Source organism: Oncorhynchus keta, chromosome 28 (assembly GCF_023373465.1).
Source record: "Oncorhynchus keta strain PuntledgeMale-10-30-2019 chromosome 28, Oket_V2, whole genome shotgun sequence".
Taxonomy (NCBI): domain Eukaryota; kingdom Metazoa; phylum Chordata; class Actinopteri; order Salmoniformes; family Salmonidae; genus Oncorhynchus; species Oncorhynchus keta.
The window spans coordinates 59287136-59314251 of NC_068448.1; the positions used below are offsets into that span (position 1 = coordinate 59287136).

General features: G+C 46.9%; 1 protein-coding gene across 2 annotated transcripts in view; it reads left to right on the top strand.

Moving 5' to 3' along the window:
• The window catches only part of LOC118361160 (dihydropyrimidine dehydrogenase [NADP(+)]-like), a 237050-nt gene that overhangs the window by 150275 nt on the left and 59659 nt on the right, over positions 1-27116 (top strand). For both annotated transcript variants that reach the window (XM_052483339.1, XM_052483340.1), the window contains 3 exons: positions 1372-1455; positions 17389-17509; positions 18095-18214. In XM_052483339.1, the coding sequence (XP_052339299.1) occupies positions 1372-1455; positions 17389-17509; positions 18095-18214 (325 nt within the window). The remainder of the gene's footprint in view (positions 1-1371; positions 1456-17388; positions 17510-18094; positions 18215-27116) is intronic.

Genomic DNA, 27116 nt, shown 5'->3' on the forward strand with positions numbered 1-27116 from the left:
GACAGACACAGCAACCTGGAGCAGACAGCCGATCAGAGATGAGATGAGAGGAGAGGGATGTTCTCTCTCTCTCAAAATTTCATTTAAATTCAATTCAAATTGATTTATTGGCATGGGAAACACATGTTTACAATGTCAAAGCAAGTGAAATTGATAATTAACAAAACTGTCTCTGTCTAGCTGTTTCTTTCTCTCTTTCTGTCTCTCTCTGAGCTGGGGGGGATGGGATGAAGACATGTCTAACACACTCTCTGTTCTCTGTTGTGTACATGATACACTCGCCTCATCCTTGGCTCTCTAAACTGAGCCCACAATATCAAACACCTCCCCCAACCATCTTCCTTCACATATCATCGCAAAGTTTATTATGATCTGAAATGAGAGAGAGCGAGGAAAAAAGACTATAGAACAAAATAAATCCGCCGGCCACCCCCTCCCTTTACTCCACGAAGGGCTTAAGGAAGAAGGGTGAAATTAAACATGATTGATAATTGGCTTTGGGGATCCCGATGCATTATGACCATGTTGTGACTGCGTTTGGGCCTCAATTGACCATGAAATGTGCACTTTGTAAGGCTAAAATGCTTATTATTCTTTTCTCTCTCTCTAATGGTTGTCAGTCTGAGGCCAAATCATAAATCCGCAGCTGGAGACTCTCTGGCAGGTTTGTGGAGCTGTTTGTAATTGTTTAAATCCCTCTTGTGATGTATTTTAAAGCCCCCACGGAAACGTAATTGCCTGTCAGATGCCTTTCCGGCTCAGCCGTTGCTTCTCTCGCGCCGCTCTTCTCTCGATGCGTTCACTCGACGCCCTAGTCTCTCTCTCTCGCTCTCTCGCTCTCTCTCTCGCTCTCTCTCTCTCTCCACCAGTCCATGTTACAGTGTCATCTGATGCCGATCCATGCGAAACAGTTATAATTTGTCTCATCTATTTTAGGGCCCTCTTTTTCCAGTCTCCATTGTTTTGCATTGAATTCCATTTCGGTAAATGTACAGTGTGTGTGCATCTTCAGTACATCTGCAAATCCGCATCCACTTCATGCTGTGGTGTTGGTGCGTAAATAAATGGAATATCAATCCGACATGGTGTAACACGGAAATGCACGCAAGTGAATGAATTGTTAAAAGATCCATCCCTTAACAGAATTCGTGGGAGAACATTTTTGGGTATGAAATCTGCCCAGGTTTTTGACATGAACGAGAAATCAAATGCACGTGTATAATATTGTAGCTCTTGGTTTTTCCCCAAAAAAGGAAAGGTGATGGCATCTTCCATTTAATTAAAATGTGTTCATGGTGATCATTTGTATAAAAAAAATAAGAAAAAGCTTGTGATAACGATCTGGTTCTGCCTGTGTTATTCTTTCAACAGGCCTCGGGAGCTGATGCCTTGGAGTTGAATCTGTCTTGCCCACATGGTATGGGGGAGAGGGGCATGGGACTGGCCTGTGGGCAGGTAAGCCCTCAGCTCAACTACTGTGTGCCTCTGTGAACAAACACCTTTTTGGCTGACTGACTGACTGAAGACTCAACTCTACTACTGACGTTGCCACAGTGCACGCCTCACTGACTTCTCAACTGCTGTAAGCCTCAGTGCAGACTTCAGACTCAGACTGCACTTGACTACAAGTTGAAGTATCGACTACACACCTATTTTTGTGAACATCTGGTTAGATACAGCTCTTATAAAATTGAATGATCACACTGTCAGATACACCAGACAGTCTGCTTTCTAATGGACTCTGCTCTGTCACGGAGAAACCACTGTTCTACAGCTGAGCGGAGTCAACAACTCCTCTCTGTTGCTCTGCTACTGACTCCTACTGTACGATGCCATGGTGGTGACTGATAAATAGCATTCATCATATCAGTAGTTCATTACATCGGCAGTGTGGAGGTAGTTCAACATGGCTGATTTGAGATTTTCTGAGCGAGTAGCTATAGCTCTATGACTGTCTGAATATCTCAGTGTGAGAGTGATTTATATTCAGGGTGTGTCGAATCAGACTCGAAGGTGGAGCTATCCACTTGGGTGCTTTTCCCAGTGTAGGAGGAGTAAAAGGGGGTGCGTGATCTGGTACGAGGTGGGACACAGGCAATGAAAACCACTGAAGGAGTGGGTCGGAGCGTTTATTCGGGTTTAATGGAGACTGACTCCACTCCAATGGAGCGTCGATGTCTCATCAGCGCCCTCCTAAAATACACATCTTTCTATAATTTCACATTTAGTTGAAACATTTAATGATTGTAATAATCCATACGGGGCAATCCTTCTCTATCTGACTTGGCTTCTCTCACATGAGATGCTGCATTGTCTGAGTTTAATGTGGCGTTTGGTTAAACGGTTCGAGCATGTGACTGTAGTCAACACTTCTATTTGTTCGCTTGATGCATGTCATCAGTGTGGAATATGAGATGGGATGGGCAGATCAGTCACCAGGGAATATGATGTCAGTTTAAATAAGCCTTTGGCTGTTTAACGCGTTACTGCTCTTTTTAGTTTGATCTTTTATTTTTTTTACGGACGCTGCTTCTTTTACTATTTTTCTTCTGCTCTTAACCCCAACCGTACACCATGTTGTCCACCGGTAGACGACCACACACACTCCCTCACACTGTCTAAACTCACCGTTTAATGTCAGAGACGATATGTGAGAACCTTCCTTTGCTAGCAGCCTATCTAAATGTTTACACATTAGCCTGTCTCTCTGTGAGGGTCAGTTGTGCTTTTGACTTGAACATGTGTGACACGGCCTGTCGTCTAACTGCTCGTAGCCCGGCGGTCCGGTGGTCAAGTCAGTAACAGGACTCTCTACTCTACCTACCTGACTCTCTAACACCACCATGTCTTAACGTTAAATCAAGGTCATTAAAACGCAGAGTAGTGCTGCTCTGGAAGAGGACGGAAGGGGCCCGGATATCACAGAGTATCACACCTCTCCGCTCAGGAGGTTAATACTAACCCTCATCAGTTTACAGCACGGCAGGCAGGCTGTTCTGACTTAACGGGGTGAAAGATATGTCAAAGCGTTTGAGTATACTATACTATCTGAAGACTGATATTCCGTACGCTGATGGTATTGGGATATTGCAGCTTTACAGCTGTAGTATGCTGTAGTGTAGCTTGTAGCCTACCAATCCTGCCTAGAGTTGATCTCAAGATGCTCTGAGCCTCCACTTAGCTCTCATTTTGGATGGGAGCAATACAATGTATCCTTGGGCACAGGATACCATGCCCTCTCAGTGTATGTGGATGTACAGTACGCATGTATATTGAGTGGGAGTGGAAGGTTTAGCTTGTAGCTCCACATCACTAATGATGAAACAAGTCTGCTATAAACAGCACAGTGACTAAAGCAGTGTGTGATATACAGTACAGTAAGTGATGAGTGCTGTTACTGTATGTGCCTGAAACAGCACACAGCAAGTTACTATACCACAACCTAAAGGCCTTAGTTATCTGGATATGAATAAAGGCAAAGAATGGAAAGCTGTGATTTTCAATCTTACCATCTTGACTTGAGTCCCACCCCAGGCCCGCGGTGGAGAGGGGAATGAATGAATGAATGAAATGAACGTACGAACCAACGAGTTCCCGTCTATAACCGTTGAAGGAGACAAAGCTATTTTCTCTCACAGTAGCCGTAAATTTCCAGAGTTATATCCCCTCTGCCGTTAGATTTTCTGCTGTAAGACAAGAAGCTAATCAAAGCCATGTGCCCGCAGGCAGGTAACCTCGGAGTGAACTAAAGAGAGGGAGGCAATATCATTCCATCACACCCCGCCGTTCCGCGTGCGTGGCAGCGGTGCCACCTCTCAACGCAACAGCGGGAAAAACATTCGTTCTGACGCTATGGAAATGGAAATCTCATTTGAATGTCTTATTAATTTGCCATTTCAATCAGTCATTCACAACTGCTCCCTCGGATTATATAACCAACGGTAGCTACTTACTGTACTGTTCTTTTTTTGAAGATGAGTAGTTTAACATTTTGTTGTAAAAATAAAATAAAAAAATCTAATACAGTAGGGATACACCACGTTTAACCCTTTATTAGAAAACATTACAACGCATAGTCTTGGCATTAGGGCTCTGCTCCTTCAGGGTAGCTCACTGCCAGACCTAAGCATCATGTAAAGATGCTAAAATAACTACAGGAGGTGGGCACGATATGCTATATAGAATGTTGTGCATTTCAGACTGAAGAACCCATAAACGCCATCAAACAGACCGCCTCTAGCAAGCGCAACATCAACCCAGCACTATTGCCTTAAGTTAACTCAAACTTGTGCTACTGAGAGAGGAGAGATACTCTTGATATGCACGGTGGTCACTTCTCCGTAGGCCATGAAGAGTAGGCGGAAAGATGGATCCCTGAGCAGACTACCCACCGAAGGGTCCTGACAGCCGAGATTAATTGAATCCCTGCTATTGGACCATAATAAAGAAAGGCTTCCTTTCCAAACGGAAATTTGGAATAGAAAAGACATATATGGTTATATAACAGAAGACATCGTACGGAGGGAAGACCAGACAATGACTGCTGCAGTGGCCATGACATACCATTTAAATTGCATAACACGAACAAACCCCCAGAACCGAAAACTAAAATGGTAGCTACATATAACCACCTGTGCTATCCAAATAGCCTAATGTCACTACTGATACATGCACAGAGTGCACAGTGAAAGTGACGTGATAATCTAAACCGAGGCCTACAACATAGAGTACCTGAGCTGAAGCTTACGCCTAATAGTGTATGCCGGTAAGTCATGAGAGAAGAATAGATGACGACCTGGTAACGAGAAGAAATAGACCCCATAGATTGCTAGAATAAGCCTGCATATTAGTGTGTCTGAAATAAGCTCGCTGACAGAACGTTTACATTAGAGGTGTTTGACGCTTGATCGTCAACAGTGGATCGCCATGTGGGTGTTTAGCAAGCCCACAGGATCTAGGTAATGCTAGAATCAGGAGCCAATCCACATGGCTGGAAGCTAAAAGCAAGCCCTGGTTATTCATTGCAACGCGCTACAGTATCAGCTTCCCCACGTTTTCGGTTAAAGTTAGGTGTGATGGGGTATGTTGGCCCGAGAGAACAGACTATGCCCCAAAACTGGCATTGGGAAAACAGAAAGTATACAATAGATATGATAGACTAATTCTACTTAGCTAGCTAGTTTGTAGCCGGCTATTGCCAACAGTAGAGCAGCAACATGGTTGATCCTCGCAATCAATGACAACCCTGTAGCAGCCAAACCTTGCAACATGAGCTTATTGAACAGCTCTGATGCGATCAGCTGATGCGACCACACTTGGGTTTCCCTTCTGAACCGGCTTCACTTTATTTAGAAGCGATGATGAGGTTGTACTTGGCCTTTAAGTGTTTATCACAATGTAATTATCACAATGTTTTTTTGTCACAAGTTTCATTTTCATTTGATGGCAGTTGTCAAGATTTTTCATTTGATCACACGTGCCTTTATAATGTGGTTAGTGAGTGCAGTCTAATGAGTGAGTGGTTAAGACAGACAGTGTCTAGCTTGAAGGAAGGTAGACTTTGGTTCCGTTATCTCATATCTCTTATCCACGTTTGCCTTAGCAACCACAGGTTAGTAATTTCTCCCTCCTTCCCTTCCATAACGCTCCTCCACATATTCTCTTTTCCCTCCTTCCCTTCCATAACGCTGCTCCATACATCCTCTTTTCCCTCCTTCCCTTCCATAACGCTCCTCCAGATATCCTCTTTTCCCTCCTTCCCTTCCATAACGCTCCTCCATACATCCTCTTTTCCCTTCCTTCCATAACGCTCCTCCATAACGCCCTCCTTCCCTTCCATAACGCTCCTCCATACATCCTCTTTTCCTCCTTCCTTCCATAATGCTCCTCCATACATCCTCCACATATTTTTCCCTCCTTCCCTTCCATAACGCTCCTCCATACATCCTCTTTTCCCTCCTTCCCTTCCATAACGCTCCTCCATACATCCTCTTTTCCCTCCTTCCCTTCCATAACGCTCCTCCATACATCCTCTTTTCCCTTCCCTTCCATAACGCTCCTCCATATATCCTCTTTTCCCTCCTTCCCTTCCATAACGCTCCTCCATACATCCTCTTTTCCCTCCTTCCCTTCCATAACGCTCCTCCATACATCCTCTTTTCCCTCCTTCCCTTCCATAACGCTCCTCCATACATCCTCTTTTCCCTCCTTCCCTTCCATAACGCTCCTCCATACATCCTCTTTTCCCTCCTTCCCTTCCATAACGCTCCTCCATACATCCTCTTTTACGCTCCTCCATAACATCCTCTTTTCCTCCTTCCCTTCCATAACGCTCCTCCTCCAGATATCCATACTTTTTTCCTCCTTCCCTTCCATAACGCTCCTCCATACATCCTCTTTTCCCTTTCCTCCTCCATACATCCTCTTTTCCCTCCTTCCTTCCATAACGCTCCTCCATACATCCTCTTTTCCCTCCTTCCTTCCATAACGCTCCTCCATACATCCTCTTTCCCTCCTTCCCTTCCATAACGCTCCTCCATCCCCTTCCCTTCCATAACGCTCCTCCATACATCCTCTTTTTTTCCCTCCTTCCCTTCCATAACGCTCCTCCATACATCCTCTTTTCCTCCTTCCCTTCCATAACGCTCCTCCATCCATAACGCTCCTCCATACATCCCCTCCATAACGCTCCTCCATATCCTCTTTTCCTCCTTCCCTTCCATAACGCTCCTCCATACATCCTCTTTTCCCTCCTTCCCTTCCATAACGCTCCTCCATAACCCTCCTTCCTTCCATAACGCTCCTCCATTACATCCTCTTTTCCCTCCTTCCCTTCCATAACGCTCCTCCATACATCCCTCTTTTCCTCCTTCCTTCCATAACGCTCCTCCATACATCCTCTTTTCCTCCTTCCTTCCATAACGCTCCTCCATACATCCTCTTTTCCCTCCTTCCCTTCCATAACCTCCATATATCCTCTTTTCCCTTTCCCTTCCATAACGCTCCTCCATATCCTCTTTTCCCTCCTTCCCTTCCATAACGCTCCTCCATACATCCTCTTTTCCCTCCTTCCCTTCCATAACGCTCCTCCATACATCCTCTTTCCTCCTTCCTTCCATAACGCTCTCCCATACATCCTCTTTTCCCTCCTTCCTTCCATAACGCCTCCTCCATACATCCTCCCCTTCCATAACGCTCCTCCATATCCTCTTTTCCCTCCTTCCTTCCATAACGCTCCTCCATACATCCTCTTTTCCCTCCTTCCCTTCCATAACGCTCCTCCATACATCCTCTTTTCCCTCCTTCCCTTCCATAACGCTCCTCCATACATCCTCTTTCCCTCCTTTCCTTCCATAACGCTTCCTCCATTTCCTCTTTTCCCTCCTTCCTTCCATAACGCTCCTCCAGACATCCTCTTTTCCCTCCTTCCCTTCCATAACGCTCCTCCATACATCCTCTTTTCCCTTTCCCTTCCATAACGCTCCTCCATATCATCCTCCTTCCCTTCCCGCTCCTCCATACATCCTCTTTTCCCTCCTTCCTTCCATAACGCTTCCATACATCCTTTTTCCCTCCTTCCCTTCCATAACGCTCCTCCATACATCCCTCCTTCCTTTCGCTCCTCATCTTCCTTCCATAATGCTCCTTCCATAACGCTTCCACATATCCTTCCCTTCCATAACGCTCCTCCAGACATCCTCTTTTCCCTCCTTCCTTCCATAACGCTCCTCCATACATCCTCTTTTCCCTCCTTCCCTTCCATAACGCTCCTCCATACATCCTCTTTTCCCTCCTTCCCTTCCATAACGCTCCTCCCCTCCTTCCCTTCCATAACATCCTCTACATCTTTTTTCCTCCTTCCCTTCCATAACGCTCCTCCATACATCCTCTTTTCCCTCCTCCCTTCCATAACGCTCCTCCATACATCCTCTTTTCCCTCCTTCCCTTCCATAACGCTCCTCCATACATCCTCTTTTCCCTTCCTTCCATAACGCCCTCTTTTCCCTTCCATAACGCTCCTCCATAACATCCTCTTTTCCCTTTCCTTCCATAACGCTCCTCCATACATCCTCTTTTCCCTCCTTCCTTCCATAACGCTCCTCCATACATCCTCTTTTCCCTCCTTCCACATATCCTCTTTTCCCTCCTTCCCTTCCATAACGCTCCTCCATAACCTCTTTTCCCTCCTTCCTTCCATAACGCCCATACATCCTCTTTTCCCTCCTTCCCTTCCATAATGCTCCTCCTTCCTTTCCATTACATCCTCTTTTTCCCTTCCATAACGCTTCCTCCAGACATCCTCCCTCCTAACGCTCCTCCATACATCCTCTTTTCCCTCCTTCCATAACGCTCCTCCATACATCCTCTTTTCCCTCCTTCCTTCCATAACGCTCCTCCATACATCCTCTTTACCTCCTTCCTTCCCTTCCATAACGCTCCCATACATCTTTTACCCTCCTTCCTTCCATAACGCTCCTCCATACATCATCGCTTTTCCTCTTTTCCCTCCTTCCCTTCCATAACGCTCCTCCATACATCCTCTTTTCCCTCCTTCCTTCCATAACGCTCCTCCATAACGCTCCTCCATACATCCTCTTTTCCCTCCTTCCTTCCATAACATCATCCTCTTTTTCCCCATTTCCCTTTTCCTAATGCTCCTCCATATTCCTCTTTTCCCTCCTTCCCTTCCATAACGCTCCTCCAGACATCCTCTTTTTTTCTCCTTCCTTCCATAACGCTCCTCCATACATCCTCTTTTCCCTCCTTCCCTTCCATAACCATACATCCTCTTTACCCTCCTTCCTTCCATAACGCTCCTCCATACATCCTCTTTTCCCTCCTTCCCTTCCATAACGCTCCTCCCTTCCTTCCTAACGCCTTCCATAATCCTCTTTACCCTCCTTCCCTTCCATAACGCCTCCATACATCTCTTTTCCTCCTTCCTTCCATTCCCTCCATACATCCTCTTTACCCTCCTTCCTTCCATAACGCTCCTCCATACATCCTCTTTTCCCTCCTTCCCTTCCATAACGCTCCTCCATACATCCTTTTTCCCTCCTTCCTTCCATAACGCTCCTCCATACATCCTCTTTTCCCTCCTTCCCTTCCATAACGCTCCTCCATACATCCTCTTTTCCTTTCCCTTCCATAACGCTCCTCCTTCCCTTCCATAACGCTCCTCCATACATCCTCTTTTTCCTCCTTCCCTTCCATAACGCTCCTCCATACATCCTCCCTCCTTCCCTTCCATAACGCTCCTCCAGCTCCTCCATACATCCTCTTTTCCTTAACGCCTTCCATAACGCTCCTCCACATATCCTCTTTTTCCCTCCTTCCTTCCATAACGCTCCTCCATCATCCTTTTTCCATAACGCTCCTCCATACATCCTCTTTTCTCCTTCCTTCCATAACCTCCTCTTCCCTTTTTCCTCCTCCCTTCCATAACGCTCTCCATACATCCTCTTTCCCTCCTTCCCTTCCATAACGCTCCTCCATACATCCTCTTTTCCCTCCTTCCCTTCCATAACGCTCCTCCATACATCCTCTTTTCCTTCCATACATGCTCCTTTCCCTTCCATAACGCTCCATACATCCTCTTTTCCTCCTTCCTTCCATAACGCTCCTCCATACATCCTCTTTTCCCTCCTTCCCTTCCATAACGCTCCTCCATACATCCTCCTCCTTCCTTCCCTCCTCCATACATCCTCTTTTCCTCCTTCCTTCCATAACGCTCCTCCATACATCCTCTTTTCCTCCTTCCCTTCCATAACTAACGCTCCTCCATATCCTCTTTTCCCTCCTTCCCTTCCATAACGCTCCTCCATACATCCTCTTTTTCCTCCTTCCCTTCCATAACGCTCCTCCATACATCCTCTTTTCCCTCCTTCCTTCCATAACGCTCCATCCCTCTTCCTCTTCCCTTCCATAACGCTCCTCCATACATCCTCTTTTCCCGCTCCTCCATACCTTCCCTTCCATAACGCTCCTCCATACATCCCCTTTTCCCTCCTTCCCTTCCATAACGCTCCTCCATACATCCTCTTTTCCCCATCCTTCCTTCCATAACGCTCCTCCATACATCCTCCCCTTCCATAACGGCTCTTTTTCCCTCCTCCTTCCATAACCTCTTTTCCCTCCTCCTTCCATAACGCTACATCCTCTTTTCCCTCCTTCCCCTTCCATAACGCCTCTTTTCCCTTCCTTCCATAACGCTCTTCCATACATCCTCTTTTTCTCCTTTCCTTCCATAACGCTCCTCCATACATCCTCTTTTCCTCCTTCCCTTCCATAACGCTCCTCCATACATCCTCTTTTCCTCCTTCCCTTCCATAACGCTCCTCCATACATCCTCTTTTCCCTCCTTCCCTTCCATAACGCTCCTCCATACATCATCTCTCTTTTTCCTCCTTCCCTTCCATAACGCTCCTCCATACATCCTCTTTTCCCTCCTTCCTTCCATAACGCTCCTCCATACATCCTCCATAACATCCTCCATATCATCCCTCCATTCCTTTTTCTCCTTCCCTTCCATAACGCATAACGCTCCTCCATACATCCTCTTTTCCCTCCTTCCCTTCCATAACGCTCCTCCATACATCCTCTTTTCCCTCCTTCCCTTCCATAACGCTCCTCCATATATCCTCTTTTCCCTCCTTCCCTTCCATAACGCTCCTCCATCATCCTCTTTTCCCTCCTTCCCTTCCATAACGCTCCTCCATCATCCTCTTTTCCCTCCTTCCTTCCATAACGCCCTCCATACATCCTCCATCATCCTCTTTTCCCTCCTTCCCTTCCATAACGCTCCTCCATACATCCTCTTTTCCCTCCTTCCCTTCCATAACGCTCCTCCATACATCCTCTTTTCCCTCCTTCCCTTCCATAACGCTCCTCCATACATCCTCTTTTCCCTCCTTCCCTTCCATTACGCTCCTCCATCCCTCTTTTCCCTCCTTCCTTCCATAACGCTCCTCCATACATCCTCTTTTCCCTCCTTCCTTCCATACATCCTCTTTTCCACCATAACGCTCCTCCATATCCTCCCTTCCATACATCCTCCATAACGCTCTCCTCCATTTCTTCCCTCCTTCCTTCCATAACGCTCCTCCATACATCCTCTTTCCCTCCTTCCCTTCCATAACGCTCCAGACATCCATAACGCCTCTCCATCATCCTCCTCCTTCCCTTCTTCCTCCCATACATCCTCTTTTCCTTCCCTTCCATAACGCTCCTCCATACATCTCTTTCCCTCCTTCCTTCCATAACGCTCCTCCATACATCCTCCCATAACGCTCCTCCATACATCCTCTTTACCCTCCTTCCTTCCATAACGCCTCCTCCATACATCCTCTTTTCCCTCCTTCCCTTCCATAACGCTCCTCCATACATCCTCTTTTCCCTCTTCCTTCCATTCCCTTTTACCATAACGCTCCTCCACATCCTCTTTTCCCTCCTTCCTTCCATAACGCTCCTCCATACATCCTCTTTTTCCTCCTTCCCTTCCATAACGCTCCTCCATTCCCTTCCCTCCTTCCTTCCATAACGCTCCTCCATACATCCTCTTTTCCTCCTTCCTTCCATAATGCTCCTCCATCCTTTCCTTTACGCTCCTCCATACATCCTCTTTTCCCTCCTTCCCTTCCATAACGCTCCTCCATACATCCTCTTTTCCCTCCTTCCCTTCCATAACGCTCCTCCATACATCCTCTTTTCCCTCCTTCCCTTCCATAACGCTCCTCCATACATCCTCTTTTCCCTCCTTCCCTTCCATAACGCTCCTCCATACATCCTCTTTTCCCTCCTTCCCTTCCATAACGCTCCTCCATACATCCTCTTTTCCCTCCTTCCCTTCCATAACGCTCCTCCATACATCCTCTTTTCCCTCCTTCCCTTCCATAACGCTCCTCCACATATCCTCTTTTCCCTCCTTCCCTTCCATAACGCTCCTCCATACATCCTCTTTCCCTTCTTTCCCTTCCATAACGCCCTCCATACATCCTCTTTTTTTTCCTCCTTCCCTTCCATAACGCCTCCATACATCCTCTTTTCCCTCCTTCCTTCCATAATGCTCCTCCATACATCCTCTTTTTTACCCTCCTTCCCTTCCATAACGCTCCTCCATACATCCTCTTTCCCTTCCATACATCCATAACGCTCCTCCATACATCCTCTTTTCCTCCTTCCCTTCCATAACGCTTTTCCTCCTTCCTTCCATAACGCTCCCATACATCATAACGCTCCTACATCCTTTTTTTCCCTCCTTCCCTTCCATAACGCTCCTCCATACATCCTCCCCTTTCCATAACGCCCTCCATACATCCTCTTTTCCCTCCTTCCCTTCCATAACGCTTCCATACATCCTTTTCCTTCCTTCCATTCCATAACGCTCCTCCATACATCCTCTTTTCCCTCCCCTTCCTTCCATAACGCTCCTCCATACATCCTCTTTTCCCTCCTTCCCTTCCATAACGCTCCTCCATACATCCTCTTTTCCCTCCTTCCCTTCCATTACGCTCCTCCATCCATACATCCTCTTTTCCCTCCTTCCCTTCCATAACGCTCCTCCATACATCCTCTTTTTTTCCTCCTTCCCTTCCTCCATAACGCTCCTCCATACGCTCCTCCTCTTTTCCCTCCTTCCCTTCCATAACGCTCCTCCATACATCCTCTTTTCCCTCCTTCCCTTCCATAACGCTCCTCCATACATCCTCTTTTCCCTCCTTCCCTTCCATAACGCTCCTCCATACATCCTCTTTTCCCTCCTTCCCTTCCATTACGCTCCTCCATACATCCTCTTTTCCCTCCTTCCCTTTGATACAGCTTTTCCACTCCTCCGATTCACAAATTAAAACCGAAGCCTCCTCCCCGAGCTATATTCAGCCCCCTTTGAACATGCAGCCTGGTGACAAACAGCTTCCATCATACACACACACACACACACACACCCGCTCTCCCGTTGAGAGTCTGAGGTTGTTAACGAGAGAGCTGACCTCTTGTGACCTTGCTCTGTAAAATTAAAATTTCAGGTGTAAGCCTGTGGTAACCCACCCTCCTCTCTGGCGGGCTGGGCTGTCTCAACAGCCCTCACCCCCTCCACAACCCTGCCTCGGGGTGATACACCTCTCCTTCTCCTCTCCCTCTACACACACACGCTCCTCCGCTGGGGCCGCCCGTCGTGCTGAAACTAATCCACATGCCAGCTTGCCCCGCGGAAACAGCTCACCGGGAGAAAGGAAAAGAAAGAAATACGTAAAAAATGTCCGTCAAGTACCCTTTCCACCAACTCTTTTCATTTCATACTAGACCTCCCCTCCTTAACGGCTAGTGCCCCTTATTTGATTTTCATCATCATGCCCCCTTCTGTACTGTTACAATCAGTCAGTCAAGAGGGATTAGTGTTTTGGAATGTGTTCATTCCGTTCTGATGGAACCTGGAATGATACAATCCTCGGTGTGTCCCATCACTGGTGGTCCTGCTCTCCTCTGGGAATCATGCCCATTGTAGAATCCACAGTACGACGCCTGCGTGTTTTTCATGTTGACAGCATGTTTGTAGCTCGTCACACCCTCCGCTCCCTCTCTGCCAGACCTTCAGGTAATGGTCTCAGAGCGCAGAGGTACAACAGGGTCTGCTCTAAGACCTGCTCTCATAGAGAAGAGACACAGAATGTCTCCCTTGCCAGAACCAGTAACAGGCCTGTCAAACAGGTGCTTCGTCTCTCCAGCCAAGCAGAATATGTTGTACAGGCAAACTGCAATAGGAGGGGGCTTAGGTTTAGCCTCCTCTGCCCCTCCCTCTTCCCTCTGCCCTCCACCCTTATGCTCCCCCCACGGCCTATGTCCCCCACAGACTGGAGTGCTAGCTGGCCTGGCCCCCATCTGCTGTGTAATAAGCTGTCTGTCAGGGGCCCAGGCATGCCTGGCAGGGAGAGCTCCACCTCTGTGAGAGCAGGGTTCTTACAAGCAGCATCTGGTTGGGCAATGGTGCTTGGCTGGAGGCCATGACCCAGCCTCTTGTGCTGAAGTAGCCATAATGCAATTTCCCATGACCCTCTGGGAGGATTGGTTTTAGTCCCTCTTCTTCCTGTGTGGCGGCCGGGGCTGCCTGGTTCGAGAATATTAGAGTGTCTCTGTCTCTGCTCTTGCTCTTTCTCAAAGAGAAATATTATCATACACATCAAGCTAATAAGCATTTTATTTTTATCTCAAAATAATCAGCTATTCTATGACTACAGCCAATGCCAATTGCATCCATGACCCGAATACATGTAGAATCCACTGAAGGTCCTCTTCGTCCAAGGTTTAGCTAGTAATTACATCATTGTAGCACAGTCTGCATATCCACTCATTCCCACCTTTGTACACTGATACTTACTCAACCTACAAATCAACCTAGAAATACATCCACTGCTTCAAGTATTTCTGATACATTGGCTGTGTGCAGGATCAGAAATATCTATCCAATGAATCTCCCCAGGAAAGCAGCCAGCACTATCAACCATCTCAAGGGAGCCCAGATATAAGGCCTCTCTCTTTCTCTCTGTCTCTCTCTCTATCTGTCTTTGGCAGGCAGGTAGATGGGAGTGGACTGGTTGAACCCTCCTCTCCACTCTTGTTTATACACTGTTTGTAAGTCTTGAATAAATCAAGTCAAATTGCTATGGATGGCACTTGCTAGAGACACAAGTGCATAAATCTAATATCTTATCCAAATCCTGGAAGTGAATTGTATTGTCTCCTATGGAGTAACCTTCCCTATGTCCTCTTGTCCACCCTTAGAATACATTTGGCATATTTTTAGGCACCAATGTGATTATATTCACCCCTATTCCCCTCCCACACACCTCACCCCTATCCCCCCCTATCCCCTCCCCCCACACCTCACCCCTAGTCCCCCTAGTCCCCCTCCTCCACGCCTCACCCCTAGTCCCCCTCCCCCGCACCTCACCCCTATCCCCCACACCGCACTCCTATCCCCTCCCCCACACCTCACCCCTATCCCCCACACTCACCCTTCTCCCCTCATCCCCCCCCCACATCTCACCCCTTCTCCCCTCACACCTCCCTATCCCCCACACCTCACCCCTTCTCCCCCTCCCCCACACCTAACCCTTATCCCCTCCCCCACACCTCACCCCTATCCCCTCACACCTCACCCCTATCCCCCACCCCCACACATCACCCCTAGTCCCCCACCCCCACACCTCACCCCTATCCCCCACACCCACACCTCACCCCTAGTCCCCCACCCCCACACCTCACCCATAGTCCCCCTCCCCCACACCTCACCCCTATCCCCAATCCCCCACACCGCACTCCTATCCTCTCCCCCAAACCTCACCCCTATCCCCCTCCCCGTACCTCACCCCTTATCCCCCTCCCCTACACCTCACCCCTTGTGGTCCTTCTGTAGCTCAGTTGGTAGAGCATGGCGCTTGTAACGCCAGGGTAGGGGTTCGATTCCTCCCCACCCATACGTAGAATGTATGCACACATGACTGTAAGTCGCTTTGGATAAAAGCGTCTGCTAAATGGCATATATTATTATTATTATTATTATATTATCACCCTCCCCCCACACCTCACCCCTAGTCCCCCTCCCCCACACCTCACCCTTATCACCCCTCCCCACACCTCACCCCCAGTCCCCCTCCCCCCACACCTCACACATATCCCCTATCCCCCACACCTCACCCCAATCCCCCCACACCGCACTCCTATCCTCTCCCCCACACCTCACCCCTATCCCCCTCCCCCACACCTCACTCCTTATCACCCCTCCCCACACCTCACCCCTTATCACCCTCCCCCACACCTCACCCCTCCCCTTCCCCCACCTTCCCCTTCCCCACACCTCTCCCCCTTCCCCACACCTCTCCCCCTTCCCCACACCTCACCCCTAGTCCCCCTCCCCACACCTCACACCTATCCCCCTCCCCACACCTCACCACAATCCCCTCCCCCACACCTCACCCCCTTACCCCCTCCCCCACACCACACCCCTAGTCCCCCTCCCCACACCTCACACCTATCCCCCTCCCCCACACCTCATACCTATCCCCCTCCCCACACCTCACCCCTATCCCCCCCTCCCCACACCTCACCCCTTATCACCCCTCCCCACACCTCATCCCTAGTCCCCCTCCCCCCACACCTCACCCCTTCTCCCCCTTCCCCACAACTCACCCCTTATCCCCCTCCCCCACACCTCACCCCTAGTCCCCCCCCCCCACCTCACCCCTTCTCCCCCTTCCCCACACCTCACCCCTCATATACTCTTAAAGTATATGTTCAGACGCAGGCCAAATATCATTCTACAAATAGCTGTTATTTTTGATGTGCTACTGAATCACCACAGCATGACCTGGAAATAGAAAGGAAATATTCAGTCAGAGGGAAATGTGTTTCCTTTCTTTCAGGACCCTCCATTTTTTTATATATTTTTTTACAAATCCATTTATTGCTAATAGTTTAACAAATAAAATGCTAACCTTTAGTCCGTTGGAGAGACTGACCTCAGTGCTCAATCTGCTTTGCACACAGACCTTGTAAATATCACTTCTTTATACAGTAGAGTAAAATCCATTGCTCAAGGCTGTATATACCAACAGTTATTGGATATGTCAAAAAAGAAGCCCATTTCCTCTGAAATAAAGAGGTGATGGAGAGAGGATCAGAGTGAGAGAGAGATGACTGGGTGAGAAGAGGGCTGAGAGAGAGAAAGAGAAGAACAGCGAAACAAAATGAGGTGAGAGAAGAAAGGCGCATACAGACAGATGAAGAGAGGAGGGAGGGCTGACTAACAGTGAAGTACAGAAGTACACAAGAGCCTCTGTAATAATAACATGCTCTATAGAGCTATGGTCAAAAGTAATGCTCAATATAAGGAACCAGGTGCAATAGGGGGCTCCAAACAACAAATGATTAACGGATTTGAAGTTGGGATTAGATATCTGTAAAACAGAGAAATACTGACTAAGCTTTATAATAAGCTTCACCATTACAGGCATGTTGAAAGGGATGATGCTGATACATTTGATTTTGTATTAGATTTTCTGGGGGTAAAAACCCTAAACAGATCCTCCCTCTGCCCATTGGTAATGCCACCTCATCAGCCAACCTGTTTTAGATGAGACGTGCTAATGATTTAACATCCATGTGAAAACCGAGTCTGCATCCCAAATGGCGAATTACTACTTTTCACCAGGGCTCATATACAGAAACCATGACTATTTTCTACCCATGCACTCCCAAGTTCCAACAGATAACAGACCGGTAGCATTATGCAACTCCAACCCCTTCTCTTCTCTCACCTCACTCAGTCGGCTACACTCGTTTACCACCATCGCCATCCCTCTCTTATTGTCCTTTATTTGTGGGTTTGTTCCTCAGGATACAGAGTTGGTGCGTAACATCTGCCGCTGGGTGAGACAAGCTGTCCAGATCCCCTTCTTCGCCAAACTGACCCCAAACGTCACCAACATTGTGGATATAGCCATGGCAGCACACGAAGGTACGCTAACTAGCCCCACTTACTTAGGCTAAGTCCCAAATGGCACCCTATTCCTTATGTAGCGCACTACTTTTGACCAAACCCCTATACGGCTCTTGTCAAAGGTAGTGCACTATGTAGGGATAAACCTAAAGTCAATGTTCATTGAATATGCTGTACTCAAATGATTTGTTGTTTTGTTTCTTTTTGATGTCCTTTTTTTCTCCATAGATGGACTTACATGAACTGTGCGTAATAGTTTCATCCTGACCACCCTAGAATGTAACTGGTAGTTTACAGTCAGCTAGCTTCATGTAGTGACCGTAGCAGACTCATATGAACGTGTTCTCTTTCTCCCACAAAACACTTCTGCATCATTTTCATTTGAAAGCCAAGTGAGAGACACAACCCCAAACAACATAGAGACACTAATGGAATTACTTGGCACAGTGAAAGACCACAGGCATCTAAACAGACGCCCTGCTGTGCTCCACAGTGCACTGCAGGACCCTTTAAGGTGCTGGTTGATTTGGCCCTGGGTTTGGCTGGCGTAGCCGAGCCCTGTGCCCGTTCCCCCACAGCTAATGACTAAACGTGTCCCTGCAGGTGGTGCAGATGGCGTCACAGCAACCAACACGGTATCTGGGCTGATGGGGCTCAAGGCAGACGGCACTCCTTGGCCTGGCATTGGCCGTGGCAAGAGAACCACATATGGCGGCGTGTCTGGTAAGTGTTGTCTGACTTGCTGCTTTTCCCTCTGCTCCCCCCACCACCACTCCCTCCGGGCCGGAACAGCCAGTGTGTGTGTGTGTGTGTGTGTGTGTGTGTGTGTGTGTGTGTGTGTGTGTGTGTGTGTGTGTGTGTGTGTGTGTGTGTGTGTGTGTGTGTGTGTGTGTGTGTGTGTGTGTGTGTGTGTGTGTGTGTGTGTGTGTGTGTGTGTGTGTGTGTGCGCGTGCGTGCATTCTTTGCTTGCATGTGTGTGTGTGTGTGGGGGTTTAAAGGGGTGTGCTGTAGTTTCAATGCTGTGGTCTTGGTCCTCTACACTGCTGTTTTTATGGGGCTGTGCTTTGCGAGACACTGAGGCTCTGAGGCTGGACACTGTCTCTAATAGCAGTGACATATGGACCAGAATGAGTCTGAAAAGTGCCTCTAATGCTTCCTCTGCTCTACTGGGAAGAAATGGGAGAGGCTGAATAAGGGCGACTGCCACAATCATTCCGAGAGGGACTGAGAGCACCCACTTTTCTTTTTACAGTTTGAAATATTGTTTTAGACTGAGTGAGATATCTGGAAGGTGTGTATACAAGCAAATGTTGATTATTTGATGTGGAAACTTGGTGTGTAATTACCAGAAAAAAACTTTTTTTTAGTTTTGGTTAAATGTTTTTCTGTGTACTGGATATTCTGGTGGTGTACTGGATATTCTGGTGGTGTACTGGATATTCTGGTGGTGTACTGGATATTCTGGTGGTGTACTGGATATTCTGGTGGTGTACTGGATATTGTATTAGGATCTCATGTTTTAAGGTGTTTTACAGTGTTACTGTCAGTCTTGTGTAAGCATCTCTTTCTCTCAATAGGATGGAAGTTTCACCGTCAATCAGGTTTCCTTTATTGAAAAGAAACCTTGAAATCACAGCCAATGAGGAAAAGCCTGGCTTATAATAGTTTTTTTCTCATTGTGCAGTATGTCAAGCATTTACTTGGTTCTCAGACTCCATCTGTGGTAATTACACACATTCTATGGAGATAAAAGCAGTATTTAGGCAGACTATGACAGGTATGGTCAATCTCTGCAATGGCGCTCTCTCTTGAAGATCTGTTTCCTGATATCGTGTTCTTCTTCTCCCATAGCGTAACCGTTTGATTATCGTATCCTATAAAGAAGGAAAGTGTTCTTACTTGCAAAACCTTTTGGGTAAAACGCGCTCATTCTCATTTTCAGTCTGTTTGAGTGATGTGCACAGGGACTTGAAACAAAGGAGCCAGAGGTTGCTATGAGATGTTAACTTTGTCTGTGAAAGGGAAATCTCTTCCATGAAGACGTTATAAAGGGGAAGAGATCTACTGCCTTCAAAAGAGAACACACTGCCCCTCCTAGTCTTCTCAGATTTGATGTATTTCAGATGAACATGCCTTTTGGAGTTTGTCACTCTGTGTCATGCGGAAGGTGTGGTCTGTAAAGAGGTATAGGCCACATCAAATCACATTATACTGTCATTGTAGTGATCTTATATGATGGACAAATGCAACTATATGAGAATTACTGTACTGTAAAAGTATTCAAAAAATGTTTTTTAGTTTTCCTTGTTTCCTTCATTTAGACCGATTCCCACTCTCATACCCACTCTCACTTCCAACCAATCCTGGTTTGACAGGACAACATAATGTAACCCTCCTATTGGTGGAGACATGGTACACTGACTGACTCAATAATGCATGGAGATACTGTTTCTTACCTTGGCCCCTCCGTGTACCTCACTGTTCCACAACCCTACTGCTGGCCTGTTGGCTGTTGCATTGTTATTGTCAGTTATGAGATAGCAGCATTATCTTATGACACTGCCCTTCAGTGTGACTAGTGTCACTATTGTGTCCATAAGAAAGTCCTGTGTGAACTGCTGTGACCAAGGCTCTCTGATGTTGGACCCCCTACTTTTCTTCTCCCCTTTCTTCCCCCCTCTTTTCCTGCCTTTTACCTTCCTCCTTTCTCTCCACTCCAGTCTCTCTCTCTATCTATCTCTATATCTCTCTCTCTCTCACTCTCTCTCACTCTCTCTCACTCTATCTCTCTCTCTCTCTCTCTCTCTCTCTCTCTCTCTCTCTCTCTCTCTCTCTCTCTCTCTCTCTCTCTCTCTCTCTCTCTCTCTCTCTCTCTCTCTCTCTCTCTCTCTCTCTCTCTCTCTCTCTCTCTCTCTCTCTCTCTCTCTCTCACTCTCACTCTCACTCTCTCTCACATCCCTATTTTCTCTCAGCTCGATTTCAGTCCCTAGCCTCAGCCACCGTATCAACGTCAGTGAGAGGAGAAAAGGGAGCCTTAGGAAGGCAATGTACATTAACAATTTATATGGAAACTATTGCAGCAGTATTTTATATATATATATTTTATGACTCAATGTCATCTTTTTCCCATTTAAGCCATGGCTGCCGGCTCCTGTGTGTATCCCCCAGGAGTAGGGTGGTGGTGCAGGGGCACCAGTGGAGAGGCAGGCAGGCATCTATCACCTACCAATACCGCTGCAGAGACACTAGGCCCACCTTCTCCCCTCCTCGCTACTTCTGGTCAACCAGAGAGCAAAGCAAGTCCAAGTGAACAGACTGTTAGATAATGTACAGTAGGCTACTACCTTTTACAATACCCTAGTAAAGTACTTCAAATACTATACAGTCTTTTTTTAATACTTTATGCTCAGTGTAAATGTGTGTGTGTGCGTCAGATCAGATGCTGTTTAAAGGCTTATCTGTCAGGTTTTCCTTGACGTTCTGTTATACCCCCACAACCCCCCTTTATATTTACTACGCCCAACGCAAAGCCAAACAGACACAAATGTCAACTGCTCGGTTTGAAGTCTCGCTCCACGTAAAGCTTGACATTTCACCAGGAAAACACCATTTTTCCGAGACGTACATGTTTCATTTTTCACGTTGTGTTTTGTTGGGTTTTTCTGCACCTAGATGTTTTTCTCCTGCCATAAAGCAAGTCAATAAAGGGACTTTGATCTGTACAGTATATGATAGCTTCTGCTTCCAACTAAACATTATAGCCACTGCCTTCAGTTGGTAATGGTGTTTTACAGGCAAAGCTATGTTTGTTTTTGTTGATACATTTATATAAATTCACTTTTGGCAAGTGCATTTGTTCCATGCAGACGATTTATCAAAAAGGATATGTGATGTCCTTGCACTTCTTTGTAGAACTTTCAAAGATTACAGCATGAAAAAAGATTTTTCCCTGGGCAGGTGCGAACACTGAGATCCATAATCACTTTCCCTTTCTCTATGGCTTAAAAGTCTATGTTCCTCATCTACTACACCTGCATTGATCTGAAAGAACTGACCAGGTGAACGCCAGCCTAATGATGAGCATCTACCATATTGTTTTCACCTGTCAAGTATTTTCCAATTAGTCCAGATGAAGGCTTGTAGGCGAGGAGAGGAGATACTTTTTTAGACAATTGAGAAGGAGGCAGTATCTTGAAGTGAACCAGACCACTCCAAGGGTTAGCTAGCAGAATGGGAGGTATGCTCAGGCATAACCACAGCTCATTTCAGAGGGATTATTTGAAGTGGGTTGGGAGGATGAGAGAGAGAGAGACGGAGAGGAGAAGAGAGAAATAGAGAGGAAGAGGAAGAGACCCCACACAGAGCACCAGGACAGCAACACAATTAGACCCAACCAAATAGTGAGAAAACAAAAAGATAACATTGGAAATAATGAATAAAAACAGAGCAGTATTTGGCCCTAAACAGAGAGTACACAGTGGCAGAATACCTGACCACTGTGACTGACCCAAAATTAAGGAAAGCTTTGACTATGTACAGACTCAGTGAGCATAGCCTTGTAATTGAGAAAGGCCGCCGTAGGCAGAAATGGCTCTCAAGAGAAGACCGGCTATGTGCACACTGCCTACAAAATGAGGTGGAAACTGAGCTGCACTTCCTAACCTCTTGCCAAATATATGACCATATTAGAGACACATTTCCCTCAGACTACACAGACCCGCAAATAATTAAAAAACAAATCCAATTTCGATAAACTCTGATACTGTCTATTGGGTGAAATACAACAGTGTGCAATCACAGAAGCACAATGTGTGACCTGTTGCCACAAGAAAAGGGCAACCAGTGAAGAACAAACACCATTGTAAATACAACCCATATTTATGTTTTATTTATTTTTCCTTTTGTACTTTAACAATTTGCACATTGTTACAACACTGTATATAGCCATACTATGACATTTGAAATGTCTCTATTCCTTTGGAACTTTTGTGAGTGTGATGTTTTCTGTTCATTTTTTCATTCTATTTCACTTGCATTGGCAATGTAAACATATGTTTCCCATGCCAATAAAGCCCTTTGAATTTAATTGAGAGAGGTGGTGAGAGAGACTTGAGAGAGAGTGACAAAGAGGAGAGAGAGTGACCGAGAGGAGAGAGAGTGACCGAGAGGAGAGAGAGTGACCGAGAGGAGAGAGAGTGACCGAGAGGAGAGAGAGTGACCGAGAGGAGAGAGAGTGACCGAGAGGAGAGAGAGTGACCGAGAGGAGAGAGAGTGACCGAGAGGAGAGAGAGTGACCGAGAGGAGAGAGAGTGACCGAGAGGAGAGAGAGTGACACAGGGGAGAGAGAGTGACACAGGGGAGCGAGAGAAGGGGAGAGAGAGCGAGAAGGGGGAGGCAGAGCCAGTTTGGAAACCTACCAAAAAACAATGAGGCAACAACAAATTAAATCCCTTTTAGACAATTTCCTGGGTAAAACGTTCCACTGTAATAGTGAAGGTGTAAACTTGGCAGTAGAAAATCTTAACAGTATATTTGACCTCTCAGCTTCCCTATCAAATCTAAAAATCTCAAATAGAAAACCGAAGAAAATTAACAATAATGACAAATGGTTTGATGAAGAATGCAAAAATCTAAGAAAGAAATTGAGAAACCTGTCCAACCAAAAACATAGAGACCCGGAAAACCTGAGTCTACGCCTTCACTATGGTGAATCACTAAAACAATACAGAAATACACTACGGAAAAAGAAGGAACAGCATGTCAGAAATCAGCTCAATGCAATTGAAGAATCCATAGACTCTAACCACTTCTGGGAAAATTGGAAAACACTAAACAAACAACAACACAAAGAATTATCTATCCAAAATGGAGATGTATGGGTAAACCACTACTCCAATCTTTTTGGCTCTATAACAAAGAATAAAGAGCAAAAACATATACATGATAAAATACAGATCTTAGAATCAACTATTGAAGACTACCAGTACCCACTGGATTCTCCAATTACATTGAATGAGTTACAGGACAAAATAAAAACCCTCCAACCCAAAAAGGCCTGCGGTGTTGATGGTATCCTCAATGAAATGATCAAATATACAGACAACAAATTCCAATTGGCTATACTAAAACTCTTTAACATCATACTTAGCTCTGGCATCTTCCCCAATATTTGGAACCAAGGACTGATCACCCCAATCCACAAAAGTGGAGACAAATTTGACCCCAATAACTACCGTGGAATATGTGTCAACAGTAACCTTGGGAAAATCCTCTGCATTATTATTAACAGCAGACTCGTACATTTCCTCAATGAAAACAATGTACTGAGCAAATGTCAAATTGGCTTTTTACCAAATTACCGTACAACATACCATGTATTCACCTTGCACACCCTAGTTGACAACCAAACAAACCAAAACAAAGGCAAAGTCTTCTCATGCTTTGTTGATTTCAAAAAAGCCTTCGACTCAATCTGGCATGAGGGTCTGCTATACAAACTGATGGAAAGTGGTGTTGGGGGTAAAACATACGACGTTATAAAATCCATGTACAAAAACAACAAGTGTGCGGTTAAAATTGGCAAAAAACACACACATTTCTTCACACAGGGTCGTGGGGTTAGACAGGGATGCAGCTTAAGCCCCACCCTCTTCAACATATATATCAACGAATTGGCGCGGGCACTAGAAAAGTCTGCAGCACCCGGCCTCCCCCTGCTAGAATCCGAAGTCAAATGTCTGCTGTTTGCTGATGATCTGGTGCTTCTGTCACCAACCAAGGAGGGCCTACAGCAGCACCTAGATCTTATGCACAGATTCTGTCAGACCTGGGCCCTGACAGTAAATCTCAGTAAGACCAAAATAATGGTGTTCCAAAAAAGGTCCAGTCACCAGGACCACAAATACAAATTCCATCTAGACACTGTTGCCCTAGAGCACACAAAAAACTATACATACCTGTGGGGCTGATGTTTAGGCCAAGGTAACTTCCACAAAGCTGTGAACAATCTGAGAGACAAGGCAAGAAGGGCATTCTATGCCATCAAAAGAAACATAAATTTCAACATACCAATTAGGATTTGGCTAAAAATACTTGAATCAGTCATAGAGCCCATTGCCCTTTATGGTTGTGAGGTCTGGGGTCCGCTCACCAACCAAGACTTCACAAAATGGGACAAACGCCAAATTGAGACTCTGCACGCAGAATTCTGCAAAAATATCCTCTGTGTACAACGTAGAACACCAAATAATGCATGCAGAGCAGAATTAGGCCGATACCCACTAATTATCAAAATCCAGAAAAGAGCCTTTAAATTCTACAACCACCTGAAAGGAAGTGATTCACAAACCTTCCATAACAAAGCCACCACCTACAGAGAGATTAACCTGGAGAAGAGTCCCCTAAGCAAGCTGGTCCTGGGGCTCTGTTCACAAACACAAACACACCCTACAGAGCCCCAGGACAACAGCACAATTAGACCCAACCAAATCAGGAGAAAACAAAAAGATAATTACTTAACACATTGGAAAGAATTAACAAAAAAAAACAGAGCAAACTAGAATGCTATTTGGCCCTACACAGAGAGTACACAGCGGCAGAATACCTGACCACTGTGACTGACCCAAAATTAAGGAAAGCTTTGACTATGTACAGACTCAGTGAGCATAGCCTTGGTATTGAGAAAGGCCGCCGTAGGCAGACATGGCTCTCAAGAGAAGACAGGCTATGTGCTCACTGCCCACAAAATGAGGTGGAAACTGAGCTGTACTTCCTAACCTCCTTCCCAATGTATGACCATATTAGAGAGACATATTTCCCTCAGATTACACAGATCCACAAAGAATTCGAAAACAAATCCAATTTTGAAAAACTCCCATATCTACTGGGTGAAATTCCACAGTGTGCCATCACAGCAGCAAGATTTGTGACCTGTTGCCACGAGAAAAGGGCAACCAGTGAAGAACAAACACCATTGTAAATACAACCCATATTTATGCTTATTTATTTTATCTTGTGTCCTTTAACCATTTGTACATTGTTAAAACACTGTATATATATATATATATAATATGACATTTGTAATGTCTTTACTGTTTTGAAACTTCTGTATGTGTAATGTTTACTATTAATTTTTGTTGTTTTTCACTTTATATATTCACTTTGTATGTTGTCTAACTCACTTGCTTTGGCAATGTTAACACATGTTTCCCATGCCAATAAAGCCCTTGAATTGAATTGAATTGACAGAGAGGAGACAGAGAGAGGAGACGGACAGACAGAGAGAGGAGACGGACAGACCGAGAGAGGAGACGGACAGACCGACCGAGTGAGGAGACGGACAGACCGACCGAGTGAGGAGACGGACAGACCGACCGAGTGAGGAGACGGACAGACCGACCGAGTGAGGAGACGGACAGACCGACCGAGTGAGGAGACGGACAGACCGACCGAGTGAGGAGACGGACAGACCGACCGAGTGAGGAGACGGACAGACCGACAGAGTGAGGAGACGGACAGACCGACAGAGTGAGGAGACGGACAGACAGACAGAGTGAGGAGACGGACAGACAGACAGAGTGAGGAGACGGACAGACAGACAGAGTGAGGAGACGGACAGAGTGAGGAGACGGACGGACAGACAGACGGACAGAGTGAGGAGACGGACGGACAGACAGACGGACAGAGTGAGGAGACGGACGGACAGACAGACGGACAGAGTGAGAGACGGACGGACAGACAGACGGACAGAGTGAGGAGACGGACGGACGGACAGACAGACGGACAGAGTGAGGAGACGGACGGACGGACAGACAGACGGACAGAGTGAGGAGACGGACGGACGGACAGACAGACGGACAGAGTGAGGAGACGGACGGACGGACAGACAGACGGACAGAGTGAGGAGACGGACGGACAGACAGACGGACGGACAGACAGACGGACAGAGTGAGGAGACGGACGGACAGAGTGAGGAGACGGACGGACAGAGTGAGGAGACGGACGGACAGAGTGAGGAGACGGACGGACAGAGTGAGGAGACGGACGGACAGACAGACGGACAGAGTGAGGAGACGGACGGACAGACAGACGGACAGAGTGAGGAGACGGACGGACAGACAGACGGACAGAGTGAGGAGACGGACGGACAGACAGACGGACAGAGTGAGGAGACGGACGGACAGACAGACGGACAGAGTGAGGAGACGGACGGACAGACAGACGGACAGAGTGAGGAGACGGACGGACAGACAGACGGACAGAGTGAGGAGACGGACGGACGGACAGACAGACGGACAGAGTGAGGAGACGGACGGACGGACAGACAGACGGACAGAGTGAGGAGACGGACGGACGGACAGACAGACGGACAGAGTGAGGAGACGGACGGACGGACAGACAGACGGACAGAGTGAGGAGACGGACGGACGGACAGACAGACGGACAGAGTGAGGAGACGGACGGACGGACAGACAGACGGACATAGTGAGGAGACGGACGGACGGACAGACAGACGGACATAGTGAGGAGACGGACGGACAGACAGACTGACAGAGTGAGGAGACGGACGGACAGACAGACAGACAGAGTGAGGAGACGGACGGAGTGAGGAGACGGACGGACAGAC